This window comes from Vigna angularis, chromosome 1 (genome assembly GCF_016808095.1).
Source record: "Vigna angularis cultivar LongXiaoDou No.4 chromosome 1, ASM1680809v1, whole genome shotgun sequence".
In the NCBI taxonomy this organism is placed as follows: Eukaryota; Viridiplantae; Streptophyta; class Magnoliopsida; order Fabales; family Fabaceae; genus Vigna; species Vigna angularis.
The window spans coordinates 51,470,700-51,491,613 of NC_068970.1; the positions used below are offsets into that span (position 1 = coordinate 51,470,700).

The 20,914-nt window shown below is 33.8% G+C and overlaps 1 protein-coding gene across 1 annotated transcript; it reads right to left on the reverse strand.

Moving 5' to 3' along the window:
• Positions 1-17,089: 17,089 nt before the first annotated feature.
• LOC108340976 (protein DESIGUAL 2) lies at positions 17,090-18,130 on the reverse strand. Its single transcript, XM_017578569.2, has 3 exons — positions 17,793-18,130; positions 17,512-17,717; positions 17,090-17,441 (listed from the first exon to the last, which is right to left on the reverse strand). Exons 1-3 carry the CDS (start codon positions 17,889-17,891, stop codon positions 17,225-17,227), a joined length of 522 nt encoding a protein of 173 aa, XP_017434058.1. The 5' UTR covers positions 17,892-18,130; the 3' UTR covers positions 17,090-17,224.
• Between the last annotated feature and the right edge of the window lie 2,784 nt (positions 18,131-20,914).

Consider the following 20,914-nt stretch of genomic DNA (forward strand, 5'->3'; position numbering starts at 1 on the left):
TTTCAATAGTTAGTGCTTATTATTTTTAAAGTGCTAAAATAGTAAAGTTGTCAATTTATTAAATTTATTATTTTAAAAATTTTCCTTTCTTTACTTGTGTACCTTGTTTATTTTAAATTCATTTTTATTATGTTAAAATAGATAAATTGTCATTTTTTTTATGCGATGAGTATATCAATTTTAGTTTATTTTTTTAATAACATATGTGTATTATTATCTACAAAGTATGATTAGCTCAGAATTTAGTAAATAAATGAATAAAACATGAGTATATTTAGAATTAATATTTTCTTAACATTTTAATTTTTTTTAAATAGAATTATCAAATAATCTCATTTCTCTTAAAGAAGTTTTTGTCTGTATGAGGATAAAATATTCTCTATTTTGTGAAAAGTTCATTTTGTTCGATTCAAATAAAAGACTTTAGACTTTATAGTCTTACAGAGAAACGAAAAACAGATTTTGCATCCACTCAGTGTATATCTAAAGTTATGGGTAGTTTCCTAAACACATGACATCATATCTGAATAATAGGTCAATAATTCATCATATTATTTAAACAAAAACTTAAAAGACAGAATTAACATTTAATTACTAACTTTATTTCACTAAGTTTCTTAAGAAAATAAATTTAATGTTTATATGTTTGTTTCTCCTATGAAATACTAGATTCGTTGACAGTTGTATCATTGAATTGTTGTCACATAGAATCAATGTGTTCTTCTGTTTTTTAAAAACCAGCTTCTCCAACACCTTTTGAATCCAAATATATTGGCAAGCACGAGATGCAGTAGTTATATACTTAGCTTTTGTGATGAATAATATGATTACTGATTATTTTTTTTGGGGACCATGAGACTGTTAGAGCCAAATAAAAATACAGATTTAGAAGTACTCCTTCAATCATTTATATCCCTGACAAAACCACTATCAGAATATGCTACAATCTTTGTGTTTTCCTCCTTTTTGTAGTAGATGTCTAGTTCAGTTGTTCCCTTCAAATACCTTAATATTATTTTGGTTGAACACTAATGAGACTGACATAAATTTAGGGGTGGACAAATCAAACTAAACTGTACTGCACTACTAAAAACTGTATTGAACTAAAAACTAGTTCAGAAAAACTGAACTGCACTAAAAAATAGTTCAGAAAAACTGAACTGAACTATTTTTTGTTTTATTAAACTGCACTGAACTGAACTGTACTAAACTACAAAATAAACTGAACTCAACTACTAACTATACTAATTTTGAACTGAACTATACTAATTTTGAACTGAATTATACTAATTTTAACCAAGAACTGCACTAACGATACAACACTAATAACTACAGCACTAACTAGTAAAATTGCATTAATAAAACTGCACTTCATCCCGTAAATTAAACATGAGAAGAGCAACATTTTGTACAGAAATCGGGAAACTAATATCCTAAATAGCTTGTAAACGCAAAATTCCTAAAACAGCATTCCAAAGCACTTCAAATCTGATGCAAAAGATTCTGATGTGTTAGCATAACACCTTTTGGATTTCCAGTAGTTCCACTTGTGTATATAAGAGTAGCAAAATCATCAGATTTGATTACTTCATACATGTACTGCTTCCCTGAAATAACAAAGTTTTAGAGAATCAGATCACTGCTCCTTTAGATTATAAATACAAATATGTCTCTTCTACTGTAAAATAAGCAAGCACATAATTTCCTAATATGAAATAATAAAACTATTAAATGTAACTCTATTCAGAAAAGAAAGGGACTAAAATGGTGATTGGTTCAAGAATATAATAGCCACAAAGATACTCCTCCTTGTTGTAGTGAGTACATAACATATTATTTGCTTAATCTAACAAGAGGAGGAAGGGAGTAAGACAGCATATGAAAACTATAAGATGCATAATGATTCATAATTTCAAAATACACATGGTTCAAGAAGATAATAGCCATTAAGATACCCATCCCTGTTGTAGTGACTACATACATATTCTGTTTAAGGAAAAATGAGGACTCAACTTCCAAAAAGAATAAGATCAAAATTTTGGTAATCAAGATATATAATATTCACAGCAATTAAAATTAAGTCCAAAATGCACGACATAGTTACCTGGCAATAACCAAGATCAAAGTTGTAAAATGAATAGGTCAACAGTATATCTCGAAGAATATTTACATTTGGATTATCATCCCCTTCATAGAAAGGGATCGATCTATCAGTTCTCACCTTCAAAAGCACAAGATAATTAAAACTGCATTAGCATCTTTTATTTGTTCATTTATAGTCATTCAAATTTAAAATCTATTCCACTAGCTTACCACATCTTTCTCAATAAGCCCTTTCCTTTCCCTGAATTTTGTGAATCTTTTAGCCTGTGCAGAGGATATACTCTACAGAGAAAAAAAAACATTACAAAATTATATTTTGACTTGGCCGACAGCTTACAGAAATAAAGCAAAAAAACAATGTTACAAGAGATGGCAAATACATTATTAGAATTCATAATTAGAGGAAAAACAATGTATAATTTATATAATTTATATATAAGCTTTAGCCGATGAAGAACATGTATTAATTAAGCTTAATGATTAATTGTTAGTTCATTGAACCTTCTAATAGGTCCATATTTTTAGTTTATAAATCTTTAGTGCAAGCAGTTATTCTTCAAAGGCATGCAGAATAGATTTTTAGTGCAAGCAGAGTTCCAAATATTGTTAGTATATGCTGGTAATTTATAAGAAAGCAGAGTTCCCTTAATAGAGAACAAAAATTGACAAAAAATATTGAAGAAAAACAATAAAAACTTATTTTAAAAATATTTATAAAACTCAAGAAAAAAAATAATCACTCACTGATAATGTATTCCTAAAAATAAATCATTAAATAAAATACATAAATCAGAGATAATAAACCTATTTGATTCCTTAAAACTAGAGAAACAATGACAATTAAATAAAATAAAACAAAATTAAAAGGTGTACATGTTTCCTGAAGTATTTTTCTAACAGTATATAATATTATAATCACTTCAAGTTACTCACACTTGCTAGGTTTCTGAATCAATTATACCTAGTGTTCTACCAAGTGTACATTTATTTTATTTCATTTTTCTGTGTGTTACTGATTACACAAATTGCTTGATTTTCAACTAGTGCATAAACAATTGAATGATTATTAATATCACTGCAATGCACAACAAAATGAAGGAAATGCATAATTTGAAGTGAGAGAGAAGTAAATTTCTCTGATTTTACCTAATAAAACAGCATATCTTTTTTCCATGATAAAGTAAAAGGGCAACATTTAACTCAAAATAAGATTTATTTTATAAGAGTAAAAAAAGATGGATAGAATTTCCATCAAGTAGTCAAATCCAACTTCTCTCTTTACTCTAACTGGTTGCCCTTTCCAGATTATCTCTAATGAGAACAATTGTGTCATACAACCCAAATTAATCAAAATTAAAATGGTGAGAATGGAGAGAATATACTAACCTCTAGAAACAACAGGGCAAGAAATTAAAGTTATTGCACCATTATTATCGGTTTTCAAATTCTAGAGAATATGCCACCAATGCTTTCCAAAAGTTTCTCTCCCTGTAAACAAAGCAAAGACAGATAAAAAGAAATCCAGATTCAGAATACAAATTCAGAAACTAAATTATGTTTTAAGCTTTCAAGAGGCATGTTCTAAGGTTTAGACTAACTTCTATTCTAAGCTTTCAAGAGGCATGTTCTAAGGTTTACCTTTCCCATTGTTTGTTCCCATACTGAACCAACCAAGTTTTAAAAAGTTCCCATTTCCAATATCAATAAAAACAATATTTCAGTGAACAACAGACATAAAAATAACAAGCATTGCAAATCAACTAAGATTGTTCTTTTTGTTCTTTATATTCATAGGGTATCAAACTTTAGCGAGAACTTTGAGCTTAGTAGTGTTGTTGACACTGACAATACAATCGGGATAAAATGCAAATACAATACCATAATACTATGGAATTGCTCTTCAACAAAAATTGGCCACACATAGTACACCAATTTTAATTACTGAGATGAAATATACCACTAAGGAAACTTTGATTGGCAAACAATTTTATCTCAGTTTTATCCAAATAACTATTTTGGGAAATCATTTCATACTTTCTACAGCAAAATGTAACAAGAGGCATGTGAGGCTTCGTTTTGGTTTAACTTTTCTAGCTACACAATAATCTTCATAATCAATAAATAGGACAACTACTGGCAAAGCATGGTGTAGTGTTTAACGATGATGCAAGAACCTCATATGGTAATTTAAAACCCTTGTTGGAAAAATAAAGTACCTTGGCCACTGATGATGGAAGAACCCCAGATGCTCTCTCCACGTACAAGCAATCGTTACCAAATGTCTAACAAAATGTTTGAACAACTAAGAATACATTTCAAAAATGTTTGAACAACACAGGAAAAACATTCGTACCTTAGGAGAAGTGTTCTCAAAAGTGTTCGATGATGGTGGTAGAACCTTCGACAGTTTGGCGACGCAGAGTGCGGAAAAGCCTTCGATAGCGGCGAGCCTTTGACAGCGGCGAGCCTTCGACGACGGCGAACCTTCCATGGCGGCGAACCTTCAACGACAGCGAACCTTCCACAGCGGTAACCTTGATGGCAACCTTCAACAGTAGCATCGAGTGAGTAGGATGAACGGGATGTATGGCAGAAAGCAAAATGAAGCCGTGATTGGGAAAGCATGTATAAACCTAAACTGCAGTTAACTGTACTTAATATAAAATAGTTCAGTATTTTTAAACTGTACTATTAATTAGTTTAATTAGTTTTTAGTTAACTGTATTATTAGTTTTTTAAGTTTAAAAAAGTATGGATTAACTATAGTTTAAGTATTTTAAGTTAACTCTGCCCAGCCCTACATAAATCTATTGATCAAGATTGCTTCATACATTAAATATGGTCGATTTTTGCAATTAAATACATTAGACTATCAACTACTAGTTTGAACAAAGTTGAATCAACCTTGGTTCGTGCATCATGTTTTGAAATCTTGTGCTTAGAACAATTAGATTCTTAACTACGCTACAATTTCCCATGCCAAACCGTGACAACACTTCTTGAACATATTTCTTCTTATATATAAATATTCCACTTGAACTATGTATGACTTAAACACTAAGAAAGTACCTTATTTTTCCAAAATTTGACATATCAAATTTTGTTATCATGGATCTTTTAAACTCATTACACATACTCTTATCATTTCCAGTATATATCAGGTCATTTACATAAATACTTACAATTAAAATTTTACCTCTCCTTTGATTTTGTAAGCAGTGTATCTCAAAGACATCTATCAAATTCATATTGAACAAAATAAGCCTTTATCTTGTTGTACCAAACTCTCGATGCTTATTTAAGGCCATAAAGTGCCTTTTTAATTTGTACACTATCTATTCTTCACCTATTTTCACAAATCCATTTAGTTATTGCACATAAATCTCTTCCTTAAGTACACCATGAACAAATGCACTTTTCACATATAGCTGAAACACATTTCAACTATATTGTACTGCTACAACAAGTATTAAGTGAATTGTGTTAAGTTTGGCCACGGGAGCAAATACCTCTTTGTAACCCACTCCATATTGATGGGGGAAAGGTCAAAAAATATAACAACTTAGAAAAGAGTAATAATGCAGTGGAAATTCAATCTCCCTTCTTGCGATAATCTGCGAGGAGCACCAAACAAATAGAACAAAAAATAGAATCCAAAGCACAAAGAGACACCAACAATTTTTAACATGGAAAACCCCTCAATGCAAGGGTAAAAACCACGAGTTGTCCAGACCAAAGAAAAAATTCACTATGATCAATAATAGGGTACAAAAGAGTCTCCAATAATAATACCAAATGGTATTTTCAATAAGCAGATTTAACTAAGCACAAATGCTTACAAATGAGAACAAAGAAGATGAAAATTCTCCAAAACAGGGCTGCTAGTGCAGGACCGATTTCTCTGAAGTTACACCTCAGATTGACGATCCGAACGGTTAGAATGAAGAACCATATGGATAGAACCCACTACCCAAAAATCAGCCCGATCCAACGGTGAACGACCTTACAGCGACGAAAACACCAATGTCGATTTAGGGTTATGCGGGAATAGCTTTCTCTCTTCCTTTTTCTCTCACTTGGCTTTTGCCTCTCTTCAAATGACTCTAATGTGCCCTACTAATCTGACCCATCTCTATTTAACCTAGTGAGACATAAAGGTCCACATTATTTGGGCCTATTCTCCACATAAGAAGGGAGTCCAATAACCCAACAAATCTCCCCCTCACGACTATGTGGAGATATCCGCCAAACCGGCGATCTCACAACAAACTTCAAACTTTCCTCTTGGCAATGCCTTGTTCGTCATATCAGCACCATTATCATTTGTATGAACTTTAGCTAATTCCAACAGCTTAGCATCCAAAACATCACGTATCCAATGATACCTCACATCAATATGTTTGGATTTAAAATGAAAAGTTAGATTCTTACCAAGATGAATAACACTTTGATTGTCACAATACAACAAGTATTTCCCTTGCACAAAACCAAGCTCCTGCAAGAATTTCTTCACCCATAACAATACATGCTTCAGTAAGTGCAATGAATTCTGCCTCAGTAGTAGACAACGCTACACACTTTTGCAACTTTGATTGCCAAGCCAAGGTTCCCCCTGCAAACTGAATCAAATAGCCTGAAATAGAATTTCTTGAATCAATGTATCCAGTCAAATCTGAATCTGAGTAACCCACCAAAGTAGGCTTATCACCTCCAAAACAAAGCCTTAAACAACTAATACCACGAAGATGTTACCAATGAGGAGCATGGATACTTTGAAGATAAATGATTTTGATGATGCTGCAAGAAATAAATTCGAAGAATCAAGTTATAATTGTTTTAAAAGCACTTTTGTAGTTTGCAAATGTATTAGGAAAGATTTTAAACATGTAAAACTTAGAAATCTCGTATATTTAAGATAGTTACGCATATAATCGATTATGTGAATGGAATAATCGATTATCATGAGCTTTCTTGAAAAATCATTTCGCTCTGGAATAATTGATTATTACTTCAAATAATCAATTATGATGAGAACTGCCCAAGTCAGTAGAATAATCGATTGTTCCTCAGGATAATCGATTATCACTTTTTGAAAAACCCTGTAACGGACTTGAATAATCGATTATCACTAACAATAATTGACTATCACTGGCAGTTGCAATGTGTCTTTTCAACTTCAGACCAGTTGGCTATATATAGTTATTTTAAAACTCTTAGAGGGTTAACCTGAGCTTTTTGAGAGTACAGTGTAATCTGAGGAAATTCCAAAAAGCTAGTTCATTGCATTGCCTGGTCTTGTGAATAGGAGAAGCTCGCGCTTTGTGTGTCAAAGGTCGGAGCAATTCTCTTCAAGTTGGCAAAGTTGTTATCTTCCAGTTCGTTGGTTGAAGGAAGATTGTTTCTGCACTATTCCGATTCATTGGTCGAAGGAAAGTGTAGGTTCTTCGCTTCCGGTTCGTTGGTCGAAGGAAGCTCCCTTCCGGTTCGTTCATTGAAGGAGGTTTCATCTTTATATTTACATTCACTTTATTGTAATATGTTAAAACCAATTTTAGTGAAAACGTTAATCGCTTTTTATAGAGATTAACAACTGGACGTAGAATCTTTTGATTCGAACCAGGATAAAAATCCTGTGTGTGAATTGTTCTACTCCCTACACTCTTTATATTTTCCGCACATCAATCGTTCGATAAAATTTCTCTAAGAAAATAAATTTTCTGAAAACGAACTATCGTAACTTGATTTGTGATTGTAACACGCTTTCCACTATTTTATTCCGCTGCGTGACTCGAGGATATCGGTTGTACTGATACCGACAAAAGATACCTCAAAATCCATTTCACATCATTTCAATGCTTTCTACCTGGATTTGACAAAAATCTGCTAACTGTACCAACAACATGTGCAATATCAAGCCTTGTACATACCATTGCATACATAAAACTACCCACCGCAAAAGTATAAGGAACTTTGCTCATATCTATCTTCTTAGCTTCTTTTGAAGGACTTTGTTTAACACTCAACTTAAAATGAGTAGCAAGAGGAGTACTTACAACTTTAGCATTTTCCATTTGGAATCTTTGCAACACCTTCTGGATGTTGTACTCTTGTGATAGCCAAAGTTTCTTCTCTTTTCTATCACGAGTGATACTTATACCAAGAATCATTTTAGCAGCTCTCATGTCTTTCATGGCAAATGACTTGCCCAATTGCTTCTCCAACCTGTCAATTTTAGATACATCTTTCCCAACAATAAGCATGTCATCAACATATAACAACAATATAATGAAATCATTCTCAGAAAATTTTCTGAAAAAAACACAATGGTCAGAAGTAGTCTTCTTATAGCCTTGCTCACACTCAACATACTCAAACTTCTTATACCACTACCTCGGAGCCTGCTTCAAATCATATAGGCTTTTTCGTAGCCTACACACATAATCTTTCTTGCCTTCAACAAGAAAACCATATGGTTGCTTTATGTAAATCTCTTCCTCCAAATCACCATGAAGGAAAGTTGTCTTCACATCCATATGCTTAACCTCCAAATCGAAAGTAGCAGCTAAACTTAACACAATTCTGATGGATGTCATCCTCACCACAGGTGAGAAAATCTCATTGAAGTCAACACCCTTTCTTTGTTTGAAGTCTTTCACCACTAATCTGGCTTTATATCTGGTAGATGTAGAATTGCTATCTTGCTTCACCCTGAAAATCCACCTATTCTCTAAGGCTCTCTTACCCTTAGGCAACTTCACCAATTCATAAGTGTAATTATCATGCAGAGATTTCATCTCATCCTGCATTACATCCAACCACATTTTCTTTTCTTCACTTTCAATGACCTCCTTATAACATTCAGGTTCTTCCTCATCAGTCAACATCACATACTTATTAGTAGAGTACTTCTTAGAAGGTTGTTTTGACATATCACATCTTCTGGGTTGAGCTTCAGGTAGCTCAGGTATATCACCAAGACTTTCACCTTGTGACACATCATGTTCCTCTTCATCAACGTTATCAATAGGAACATCCAAGCCATCTCTAATCTGTTAATTATCAATATCACCATGTTGTTCATCACCATGAACATCAATATCCAAATCATTAATAGACAACCGAATTGGATCAAAGTCAGCCACATTACCATCTTCCTTAGATGTAGACTTCTCAACCTTATCAATATCTTCAATGGTTTGATCTTCCATGAATTGCACATCACGACTTCTAACAACTTTCTTTTCAACGGGGTCATACAACTTGTAGCCAAATTCATCCTGACCAAAACCAATGAAGATGCATTGTCTTGTCTTCACATCTAACTAGATGTTTCATCCTTTGGAACATGAACAAATGCTTTACAGCCGAAGACACACAAATAATCATAAGTAACATGCTTGCTAAACCAAATCTTGTCTGGAACCTTAGAGTTCAAAGCAACTGCAGGACTTAGATTAATAACATGAAATGTTGTAAGCAATGCCTTACCCTAGAAATGCTTAGACAATTTTGCTTCAGAAAGCATACACCTAACTCTTTCCATCAATGTCATGTTCATCTTCTCCGCTAAACCATTTAGCTGAGGAGTTTTGAGAGGAGTCTTCTCATGTGCAATACCATATTGTTTATAATAAGCATCAAATGGTTCACAATATTCACCACCATTGTCAGTACGAATGCGCTTCAGCTTCTTGCCTAACTGCCTCTCAACCAAAGCATGAAATTCTTTAAACTTGTCCAACACTTGGTCCTTTCTCTGTAGTGCATAAACCCAAAAGCTTCCTGGAACAATCATTAATAAAAGTAACAAAGTAAAGTGCACCACTAAAAGACTTTACCTTCAATGGGCCACAAACATCAGAATGCACCAATTCAAGCAACTCTAACTTCTTGAAAGGAGGATGCTTCTTGAAGGATACTCTGGTTTGTTTACCAGCCATGCAGTGAGAACATTTCTCCAACTCTACACTCTTCAATCCTAAGAGAACATCCTTTTTAGCTAAGCAGTTAAGACCTTTTTCACTGATATGCTGAAGCCTTCTATGCCACAAAGATGACTCCATATACACGACATTCACACTATCATTAGCAACCAAAGCTTTTGTCAAGTAAAACTTAGAGTTTTCTCCCCTTTAGCCACAATCAAGTTACCTTTGGTGAGTTTACACTTTCCAAAACCAAAGTGGTTATCATATCCACCATCATCAAGTACCTGCACAAAAATCAAGTTAAAGCGAACATTTGGAGCATGTTTAACTCCTCTAAGCAACAATTGCATCCCCATGTTGGTTTGCAAGTGAACATCACCAACACTAATAACCTTAAACACCCCATCATTACCCATCTTCAATACTCCAAAATCACCAAGTGTATAAGATGTGAAGAACTCCTTCCTAAATGTAACATGTAGTGTAGCACCACTATCAATTATCCACATGCTCTCATCAGATACAAGATTAATAGTGTCATAATCACAAAGACAAACAAGGTCACCACATGTAGTAGTAGTAACATGATCACCATCATCATTATCTCTTTCTCTTTGCTTACCCTTTTTGTCTTTGCTCTCTTTCTTCAACAAAAAACAATTCTTCTTTATATGCCCTGTTTGACAATAATGACACTCTACATTCTTGTACCGAGACCTGGACTTGCTTCTGCTTTTATCTCTACCACTATTTTGTTCTTTCTTCTGGTTTCTCCCCCTATTCTCTGTAATAAGCACTTTTGAATAAGATGAAGTACTCTGTGTCTTCCTTCTCATCTCCTCATTAAGGGCACCACTCTTTTCCATTTGCAAAAAAGTATACCATTAGGGGTAGCACTTATCATGGAAACCTGAAATGTCTCCTACGAATCCGGTAAAGAGTTTAATAGGAATAAGCTCAATAGATTATCATCAAATTTTATACCCACTCCTGCTAATTGATCACAACGTCCTTAAAATTCACTCAAGTGATTTGAAACAAGAGTTTCTTCCTTGTACTTCAACTCCACAAAATTTTTCAGTAAGTACAATTTATTAGTCCCTGACTTAGAAGCATACAAGGACTCAAGCTTATCCCAAAGGATTCTCGCATGTGTCTCATTAGCAACAAAATTATAACATTATCATCAACAAACTGCCTGATAAATCCATATACTTGTTGATGTTCAAAATCCATTTCTTCATCTGACTTGGATTCCGACTTATTGGAAGCAAAAACTGGAATATGCAAATTTTTAACAAATAGCAAGTCTTTCATCTTGCCTTTCCATAGGTGATAATTTTCTCCATTCAAAGGAATCAATTTTGTATGTGCCTCCATCATTCACGCAAACTAAACAGTCCCTTAACCAAATAGCTCTGATGTCACTCTGATGGGGGAAGGGTCAAAAAATATAACAACTTAGAAAAGAGTAATAACGCAGCTGAAATTCAATCCCCCTTCTTGCGAGAATTTGCGAAGAGCTCCAAACAAATAGAACAAAAAATAGAATCCAAAGCACAAAGAGACACCAACAATTTTTAACGTGAAAACCCCTCAATGTAAGGGTAAACACCACGAGTCGTCCAGACCAAAGAAAAAATACACTATGATCAATAAAAAGGTACAAAAGAGTCTCCAATAATAATACCAAATGGTATTTTCAATAATCCAATTTAACTAAGCACAAATGCTTACAAATGAGAACAAAGAAGATGAAAATTCTCCAAAACAGGGCTGCTAATGCGGGACCGATTTCTCCCAAGATAGACCTCCGATTGACAATCCGAACGGTCAAAATGCAGAACCATATGTTTGGAACCCACTGTCGAATAATCAGATCGATCCAAAGGTGAACAACTTCATAGCGACGAAAACACCAATACAGGTTTAGGGTTATGCGAGAATAACTTTCTCTCTTCCTTTTTCTCTCACTTGGCTTTTGCCTCTCTTCAAATGACTCTAATGTGCCCTACTAATATGACCCATCTCTATATAACCTAGTGAGACATAAAGGTCCACATTATTTGGGCCTATTCTCCATATAGGAAGGGAGCCCAATAACCTAACACATATTGTTGTACATACCCTTTATGCTATTAGTCTAGCTTTAAACTTGTATATTTTTCTAGTTTCTTTAAATTTGGTTTTGAAGATATCCATTTGACTCCAATTGGCTTTACTTCTCTGGGCAAATATGTCTACTCCAAAGTCATATTTTTCTCTATTGATTCCAACTCTTTCGCTATAATATTTCTCCACTTCTCACTCTCAATAGCTTCCTCAAAAGGGATTGGATAATTTTTTGACCATCATTACATTTAGGTCATTATCATTTGAAGGACTTTCTCTACTTTCATAATCTTTCATCCAAACTAGTTCACTCTTATTCCTTCTAGCCCTCCCTGAAGTCTCATAATTAATAGTCTGGGTTATTATCATTGACTATGTCTTATGTTTATACTTCTGTAATATGGGTTTGCACCTTTCATCTTGCGAAATGGTATAAATGTGAATCTCTTCCTCTTTCAGAGGTGGTGGAAAAAATGGGTCTCTTCGTCCATCAGGGGCGGTAGGAGAGATTGAGATTTGAGTGTTGCATTTTCCTCTTGCAAGGGAGTAGAAAGGGATGAATGTATCGTTCGTAGGGTTCCGGCTCATGTAGAGTTTAGTGTTGAGGTGAACAACTTGGAACAGGGGAGATAGGTCCGAAACTGCGGTGAAGGACCACTCGAATCGTCTTGGTTTGGTAGACTAGAATGATGCAGTGAAGTATGGAAGTTGACATAGGCACGAGTTGCCTTTAATTGATAAGTGGTGTAAAACTAATGAGTTAATCATGATTCTATTTAAGGGAATGTATGTATGGTTATTGTATTGGTTGTTAAAGTCTTATTATGCACTAATGTTGTTTGATGTGATGGAACTGTAATAAGAACTTAATGATTATGATATAAATGTTATATCGGTGATTTGATGTTTATTTTGTTAACTCACCCTTGCATGTTGTGATTGTAGTTTCCACCTATGACGATCCTTTTTATACGGAAGCAGATGATATTGCAGATAACCTAATGGATGCTTAAAGCGGTGAGTTGATTGTGAGAGTTAGGGAACATGGGCTTTTGCTTGGAATAAAATATTTTATTGGGAGTTTTATTTCGTAATTAATTGGAACTATGATTTTTTTTTGGCTAATTACAAAGACTTATTGAAATTGAATTTCCACAATAATATTATGTTTTAAAAAATTTAAATTTTTACTCATGATCGTGACATTCAAAATTGGGATGTTAAAATTAAATTATTTGTAAGTTTTATTACATATTTAACAAACTTTTTTTAAATGATTCTTTTATTTAAATGCTTATATGTTCAACACTGTTTAGATACAAAACTTTAAGCTTCAATGTTTTGTCAAGTGTATACTTAGATGTTTCTTTTTGTTAGATGTTGTTTGTTAGACGTTGTTTGTTAAACATTGTCTGTTAGACTATATATGCTAGAAAACGTTGTTTTTGTAAAACATTATTTAATAGACGATTTATATTGATAAACACTTATTTTGTTTAACATTGTTTGTTAAACTTCAAAATAGGAAATGTTAGACGGTCTCGTTTCTTTAAACTATCTTATTTCTTTAGAAGATCTTGTAACAACAATATATCTGGTATGTTTAGTATATGACAATCACAAGTTTGGAACTCCCAAAATAAGCAACATCCACCTAAATGAGAAGGTATGCCAATATATTTCTAATGTTATTCTTTTAATATTATATTTTACTTTATGGCCTATCTATTTTTGAAATCCTTTTATAGAGAAGTGGATTTTGTTAAATTTTTTGTATTTTGACATTCTATGATTAGATTTTACTTATCCCTTATATCAAGTTGATGCAAAGATTTAGGAATTAGACTCAATTGAAAATGCAAAATCAAGAATTAAAAACAATCACTAGTATAATAAGAAGAAAAGACACCGGTTATTTTTGCTTATAGGCATCGGTTCTGCAACTGAGGCATATGTGGGCGAGGTAAAAATGGTAGGCTTTATGCCTCGGTCGCGGACCGAGATAAAACGAGATAGGATTATGCCTCGATTCTTAGATAATCGAGGCAGTAGTGTGTTTTTTTTTTCAGATTTTAGGACTCGGTTGATACTATGCCTGGTTTAATTTATCAGGTTGCAACTCTTTATCAACTGCTAAGGCAGCGTACACAATGGAAGCGTGCTCTTCAGATCCAAAATTCATTTCCATGTCACAGGAGAATTCCCATTGCGGTTGGTCATGTGGTGTAGTGGAAGCCATGTGTAAACCTTCAACCCGAGGAGTGGACAACAGAGGAACCTAAAACGGAGTGGTGCAAGTCAAATTGTTTTTCAGTACGCAACCAGAAAATCCCAACCCGAGATCAAAACATACCTAAGATTTCCCAATTTCACAAACCCAATTTGATAGAACCCAAAGGTTACAATTTTTGAATGGCAATCACCTATACTTGTGATTGTGAGTCTTCACTAGCCTCAAGAACAATGCCAAAATCTCCAAAATTTCACAGATCTAACACTGTTAAACTTCATCTTTATTGGATTAAGATATGAAGAAGAAGCAGAAGAACAAGAGTAGATGAACACCTTCTGCAACGAACCAGGAAGCTCCCTTAGGGTTTCCAGGGCTTCGACGGCTGGAGGAAGATTGCCGGTCTAGGGCGGCAGCAACATTCCATTAAGGGGTGAGAGGGTAGTGGCGACTCGCGGTGAGGAGTTTGACGACAAGCGCCGCGGTGGCGACGACGGAGGGCTCGCCGATCTGGAGTGGCTTGGCGATTTGAGCTTGGCGATCTGGAGCGGATCTGGAGCGGCTTGGCGATGGCGATCTGGAGCGGTGGATGAAGATGAAGATACAGAGGGGAAGAATGGCGGAGGCAGCAATGGCGGAGGCAGTAGTGGCGGAGGCAGCAGCGGCAGAGGCAGCAGCGGCGGAGGCTACAGCAGCGAGAGAGGGGAAGAATGGGAGAGCACGAGAAAGAAGAAGTTGTTAGGTTGTGTAGATGAAAAAGATCATAGAAATGAAGCGAAGCCTGACTTGTACATGTGTATAGGCAGTTGTTGTCTGACAACCCGAGGCAATAGGGCATTTTCATAAAGTTGTTAGACAAAATATCTGAATAGGGTAGAGGTATAGGTCTCGAGTCTTGTTCTAACCGAGACAATATCACCATTCTGCCTCGGGTCAAGGTGTAACCGAGGTATATAGCCTTTTACGCTTCGAATTTTGCGTAACCGAAACGTATATGACGCGTTAAATTCCACTTTTTTTGACTAGTGTATAAGAAAAACTTAGATAAAGAAAAACATCATTATTGATAAGTCTAAAGATGATGGCTATAAGAATTGAAAATTTCTGAATAACATCACTAAGATGTAGTAAAAAATCTTAACATAAATAACCTGTTATTTTAGTGAAAAATCCCGATCTTCGTTATGAATTCCAAAAGGTTATAAATACCTATTAAAAGAAATAACTTTGGTGAAAAAAATCCTGATCTTCATTATCGACTCCAAAAGATTATAAATACCTTTTAACTTATCTCATTGGTAACTAAATAGAACAAAATTACTGTCCCTATATTCTAATAATAGGTAGTTTGTATTAGTAGTCATGTTTATACATTTTAAATGGTCTTGGGTTCAAATTCTAATTATAAGCATAATATTAATATTTTTATTTTACTACTCTACTCATATAATATTTGTAATAAGCTGGGTCTCTTAAAGATGTATTGTTGCATGTGTAATTTGTTAAATATATTTAACTAATTGTATTTCTGCAAATGTTTTCCCAATTTTTTTAACATCTTGTCCACTTGAATAACACTTATGTAAAAAAATAGTTTGAATTTCTTGATAGGCGAATGATATTTTCGGAAATTTCTTCCAGAATTCTTTGTTAACATCTTTTGATTTTCACTTTAGTAATCAGTTATGCAAAATTCTTTGTCACCATTTAACTATGTTGTTCTTTGTTAATAGTATTTGTTGTTATATTAATTTTTTCAAAACTAATTTTGAGACTTCTGGGTATGTGGATAGTCGTTTAGCCATTTCTTTTTAATAAAAAAATTGGACCACAATGGCTTTTGGTTGATAATAAAGTTAACGTAAATGTAAGTTTTCAATTTATTAAATTTATAATTTTCAAAAATTTCCTTTCGTTGCTTGTGTATCTTGTATATTTCAAATCCATTTTCGTTACATTAAAATGGATAAATTGTCCATTTGTTTTATGCATTGAGTACATCAATTTTCGTTTTACTTTTTTAAGAATATGTGTGGATAGTAATTTATGAAAGATAATTATCTCATAATTCAAAAAATAAGAAAATAAAAATGTATATTTATTGGCCAAATTAATATTTTCTTTTCAAATATAGAATTGTCAAACAATCTCCCTTCAACGTGCATCAGGTGTTTAAAATTTAGCATTATAAGAAAAAAAAAGGTTTTCATCTTTCCGCAAACAAATCATTGTCAAAACACCTTGCAGTGAATTCTAGCGACCGTTATATATTCACTTTCCAGACTCAATCAAAAGGCAAATGTAAAGTTACGGATATTATCGATGTGAGTAAATTCATTTGTATTCCAAACCATTATTGTTCATTGGTGACTTTGGAGCACTTTTAAGGTGCAAATTACGAAATAAAATATTGTGATTCAAATTCTTTTTCAAAATTTTGATATAATATATATATTATTTTTTTATTCATTCATTATTGATTTGTTATTTTGTTGATGTATTCTAAATCTAATAAAAAAATAGTATATCTATTGTGTCAATATATTATAAAAAAAATATATGTCAAAGCTCAAATTGCTCAATAAATATATATCAAAATCTAGAATAATTATACGCATGTGCGTTATTTTAGATTTTTTTTTGTCATTTTAAAACTACATTACAACTAAAGATTTGAGTGACTAATTTAAGAAAAGTATAACACAGTCATGAAGCATTCAGTCCTAAAAATATGGAAGTCTACTAAACAATAAAGTGATTACTCATTCATGTAACACTAATGAAAATCAGAAGTTAAATGGTACATTTCTTATCTAATGATGGTGTGATGGTATAAGAAAGAGAGTGGTGTTTAAGGGTGGCTAACAATGGGGTTTCCTTGTCTCTTTTCTTCCCTCCTTGTGGCAGTTACAGAGACATAATAGACAATGGTGAACAACCCATGTACGAAGCACAAAATCCCTCCAATCGATAGAAAACGACGATTTGACATTCCACACGATTCTCTTGATCTTGAGTTGGCTAAGGTCCCTAATATCAGCAAGGAGAAACCAATTGCCAAAACCATCCTGCAATCAACACCACTTCAGTATCAACATGGTAACATATGACATGTCGTGTTGTAAAAGACATATATACCATGATAACAAGAAAAAAGACACTGCTAATTGTCTATTGGCTGTGGCTCTTTCGCATTCTTCTTTTGAGCGCATGCAAATGCACCCACCAAGCAAGTGAGCAAATGCATGAGCAAAGGCCAAGAGAACGGAAGCAGCAACTCCTAGCTTGAAGGCTCCGAAGCTGGGGTCTCTACACTCCAGTGCCCACATCTTCAACTCCTTAACCTGTTTCCATCGCAAAACATGATAACTAAGAGTTCTCTTCTGTCACCAACATTCATTAAGAATTCGGATATATACCTTGTTTTCAGCTATTTCTGCTTGAATTCCAAGTATGCCAGCTGCAACATCCACCACCAAGACAAGAATGCAGACAAGGAAGCCATAGTTTTGCGCCATTTTCACAAAATTCAAGGCAAGGCAGATAACTTGTTCATAACTCCTTACTTTAATAGTGGAGCAGTGTCATATTTAATAGAGGAATACGAATAAAGGTTTGGTGCATATTATGATATATGCATGAAATTAGCTGTGATCTATGGGTGAAAGTTGCTTTCCTCTTCAAGTTTACTTTATTCTTCGTTTCTCTTTTCCTTTCTCCAATATTCCTTCCATGAGGGACACGGAAAGCAGAGTCACCAAGGGCAGCTCACACACATCCGTCACTTTTTATTCTGGTTGTTCTGCAATATTATGCTGTGAGAGGTCTCTCTCTTCAACTCTATTTATATCATAGCTTTGAAAGTGCAGCAGTTACCCATAATTTGTAAAGCCAATGCTAATCAAAACCTGTATGTATTCTACACTACCTTTTTTGCTTTGAGCTTTTTTTTTAAATTAATATTTAGACTTTAATCCATGTAATTTTGTAAATATATAATTTTTATTCTTTCTGACTTTTATAAGAACCAAAGTTGTGTATTGTTCATCTTCGATACATCCATCATAAAAAATACATGTAGAAACTTTTAATTGAGATCAATTATTTAAAGATTTTATGACTTTGATTCATAATATAAGTGAGTTATTCATCAAATTCATTTTAATACTAAATATATAAACACTCAAACATTTAAAACAGATTAAAAAACAGATATTTGATAGGCTTTGTGTTGAGTAGATTAGGTTGATTAAGTGATGTTGAAAAATACATTAACCAAAGTCCTTGAAAAACAATATATATTAAGTTATTTATAGTCAAATTTGTATTATTATAAAAAAATTTAAGAAATTCAAACACTTAAGAAATTTATATTTTTAATTTAAATTTAATTGCTGTAAATTGTTTCAGTTTTTTTAATTAAATTTGGATTGTCACCTTTGACCAGTTCGAAGTTGTTTCAAGTAAATCGAAACAATTTTTCCAATAAAAGTTGTTTAAATATAAAAATATCAATTTAATACAAGTTTTATTGACACAGAGTTATTTATAATGAACAACTTTCATCAATTTATAAACATTTTCTTTAAATTAAACAAGTCATTTATAGGACTCGTTAAAATAATACTTTTATTTATAAATAAAAGGTTTAAACTCTCCCTTGATCCTCAAGTTTATATGAAAATCTCAGTTGGGTCCTCAAGTTTTTTTCTGTCTCAATTGGGTCATATTTTTTGTAAAAGTGAGCACATTTTGCCATAACCGTTAAGTGTTGTGAGACGGCGTTAAAATGGTGTGAGCTGGATTTTTCCATTTACGGATGTGGCATTGTGCATTAAAATTGACTGTTTGTTCTGTTTTATCCACGTAGGCTACGAAGCCCTAACATTTAAGGGCATCCCATCTCATCCAAAGTATATTCTCGTGTTGGAGAGGATCGTGTTTCGTCTTGGTGAACCAGAGCTGGTGTCTTACGTCTTGGGCAAGCACTGTTGATGTGGTGGTAAGGATGTCTCGTTCATCTTCCTCTTGCCAATGTTTGGGTTCGGCCATGCAACGCAGTAGTGGCAGTGTTAGGAGCTTCGATGGAAACCCAAGATGCCTCTGTGGTCACAGTGCAGTGTTTCGTACTGCGAGAACCCCTAAGAACAAGGGGAAAAAATTCTGGGGTTGCCCTAACTTCAAGGTCAGTTTGATATCACAATAAATCTATGTCTATTTATTTGGGTTTTGACGAAGGTGTGTGTGTTGGTGTTGAACAGGGTGGGAGTGGAGAATTGGTTGGTTGCAACTTCTTCAAGTGGTGCATTGACGAAGGAAATGAAGGAAAATGGCTGAATGTAGAAGAAAGGACTGATAGTGAAAGAACTGAAGAAGTGGGTGTGATGAGCATGGAAGACAGTGTGTTGCAAATGGAAGAAACATATTGTCCAAAGATCAGACTGGGTTGTATAGAGAAAAGTTTAGTTAAGTTAGATAAGTGGTTTAAATTGTTAGTGGGGATGATCTTTGTCATATTTGTTTTGAATGTAATTGTATTAGCAATGTTGGTGAAAGTTGGTTGATGTTGTGTCATCTGTGATCAGATTTGAAACTTGGGTTATATGTAATGTGTGTTTTATTAATGTTATCAGACTTGAAACTTGGCTTATATGTAATGTGTGTTTTATTAATATTGGTGAGTTATTACAGTGATAATGTGTGTCATTTAATTTCATTTAATTGTATTTTTACTTTAAGTGGAATAATGATAAAGCAATGAACAATAAAGTAATGATAAATAAAGTTGATGAGTGATAACAAAATTGGGCAGTAATCACTTTCTGATAACCACAAACATTGTATTAGATGATAACAGAAGCTGTTCAATTGTCTTAGATGATAACAGAAGCTGTTCAAAATGATAACAACATTGTCTTACATATCCAAAATACATGATAACAATACATTTGCACAGACTGTGTTCAAAATGATAGAGCAAACATTTGCTACAAAATATAAATTTAGGATCAGTACATTAGATCATTGATCACATCATTCATCAGATAAAGGCATAGTTGGTGGAGGTTGGGTGACTTGAGAAGATTGGGCTGGAGGTTGGGTGACTTGAGAAGATTGGTCACCAATAGGAACATGTGTTGCTGGAGGTTGGGTGACTTGAGAAGATTGGGCTGTAGGAACCTCTACTGTTGGAGGTCTTTGTGGACAACCTTTTCTGTTGTGTCCAAGTTCTTTGCAGATGGCACATGTTTTCCTCTGGCCACCCTTTCTTAATTCACTGTTATTCTTCTTCAACTCCCACTCCTCTAGCCTTCGTTTCTTCTTGGGCCTTCCTGGCATTGTCCTCTTCTTTGGTGGTAATATATCTGCATAGGGTGTAACATCCCAGACATGTTGTCCATTGATAGGGTTAATTATTGTGTTGTAAGTCTCTTCATAAGTAGACTTCCTAAACCAGTTGCCAATGTATTCTTCTGCATTTATATTCAAAAATTTCATTGCAGTGATGGCATGAGTACACGGAATGCCAGTAATTGCCCAT

What these genes read in the sequence shown, in the direction of transcription:
- LOC108340976 (XM_017578569.2), bottom strand. Translation starts at nt 17,891, where the DNA reads ATGGCGCAAAACTATGGCTTCCTTGTCTGCATTCTTGTCTTGGTGGTG. An exon ending in CAGAAATAGCTGAAAACAAG is followed by an intron (nt 17,718 to 17,792) that starts GTATATATCCGA and finishes CGATGGAAACAG; the next exon opens with GTTAAGGAGTTGAAGATGTG. An exon ending in TCTTTTTTCTTGTTATCATG is followed by an intron (nt 17,442 to 17,511) that starts GTATATATGTCT and finishes TGTTGATTGCAG; the next exon opens with GATGGTTTTGGCAATTGGTT.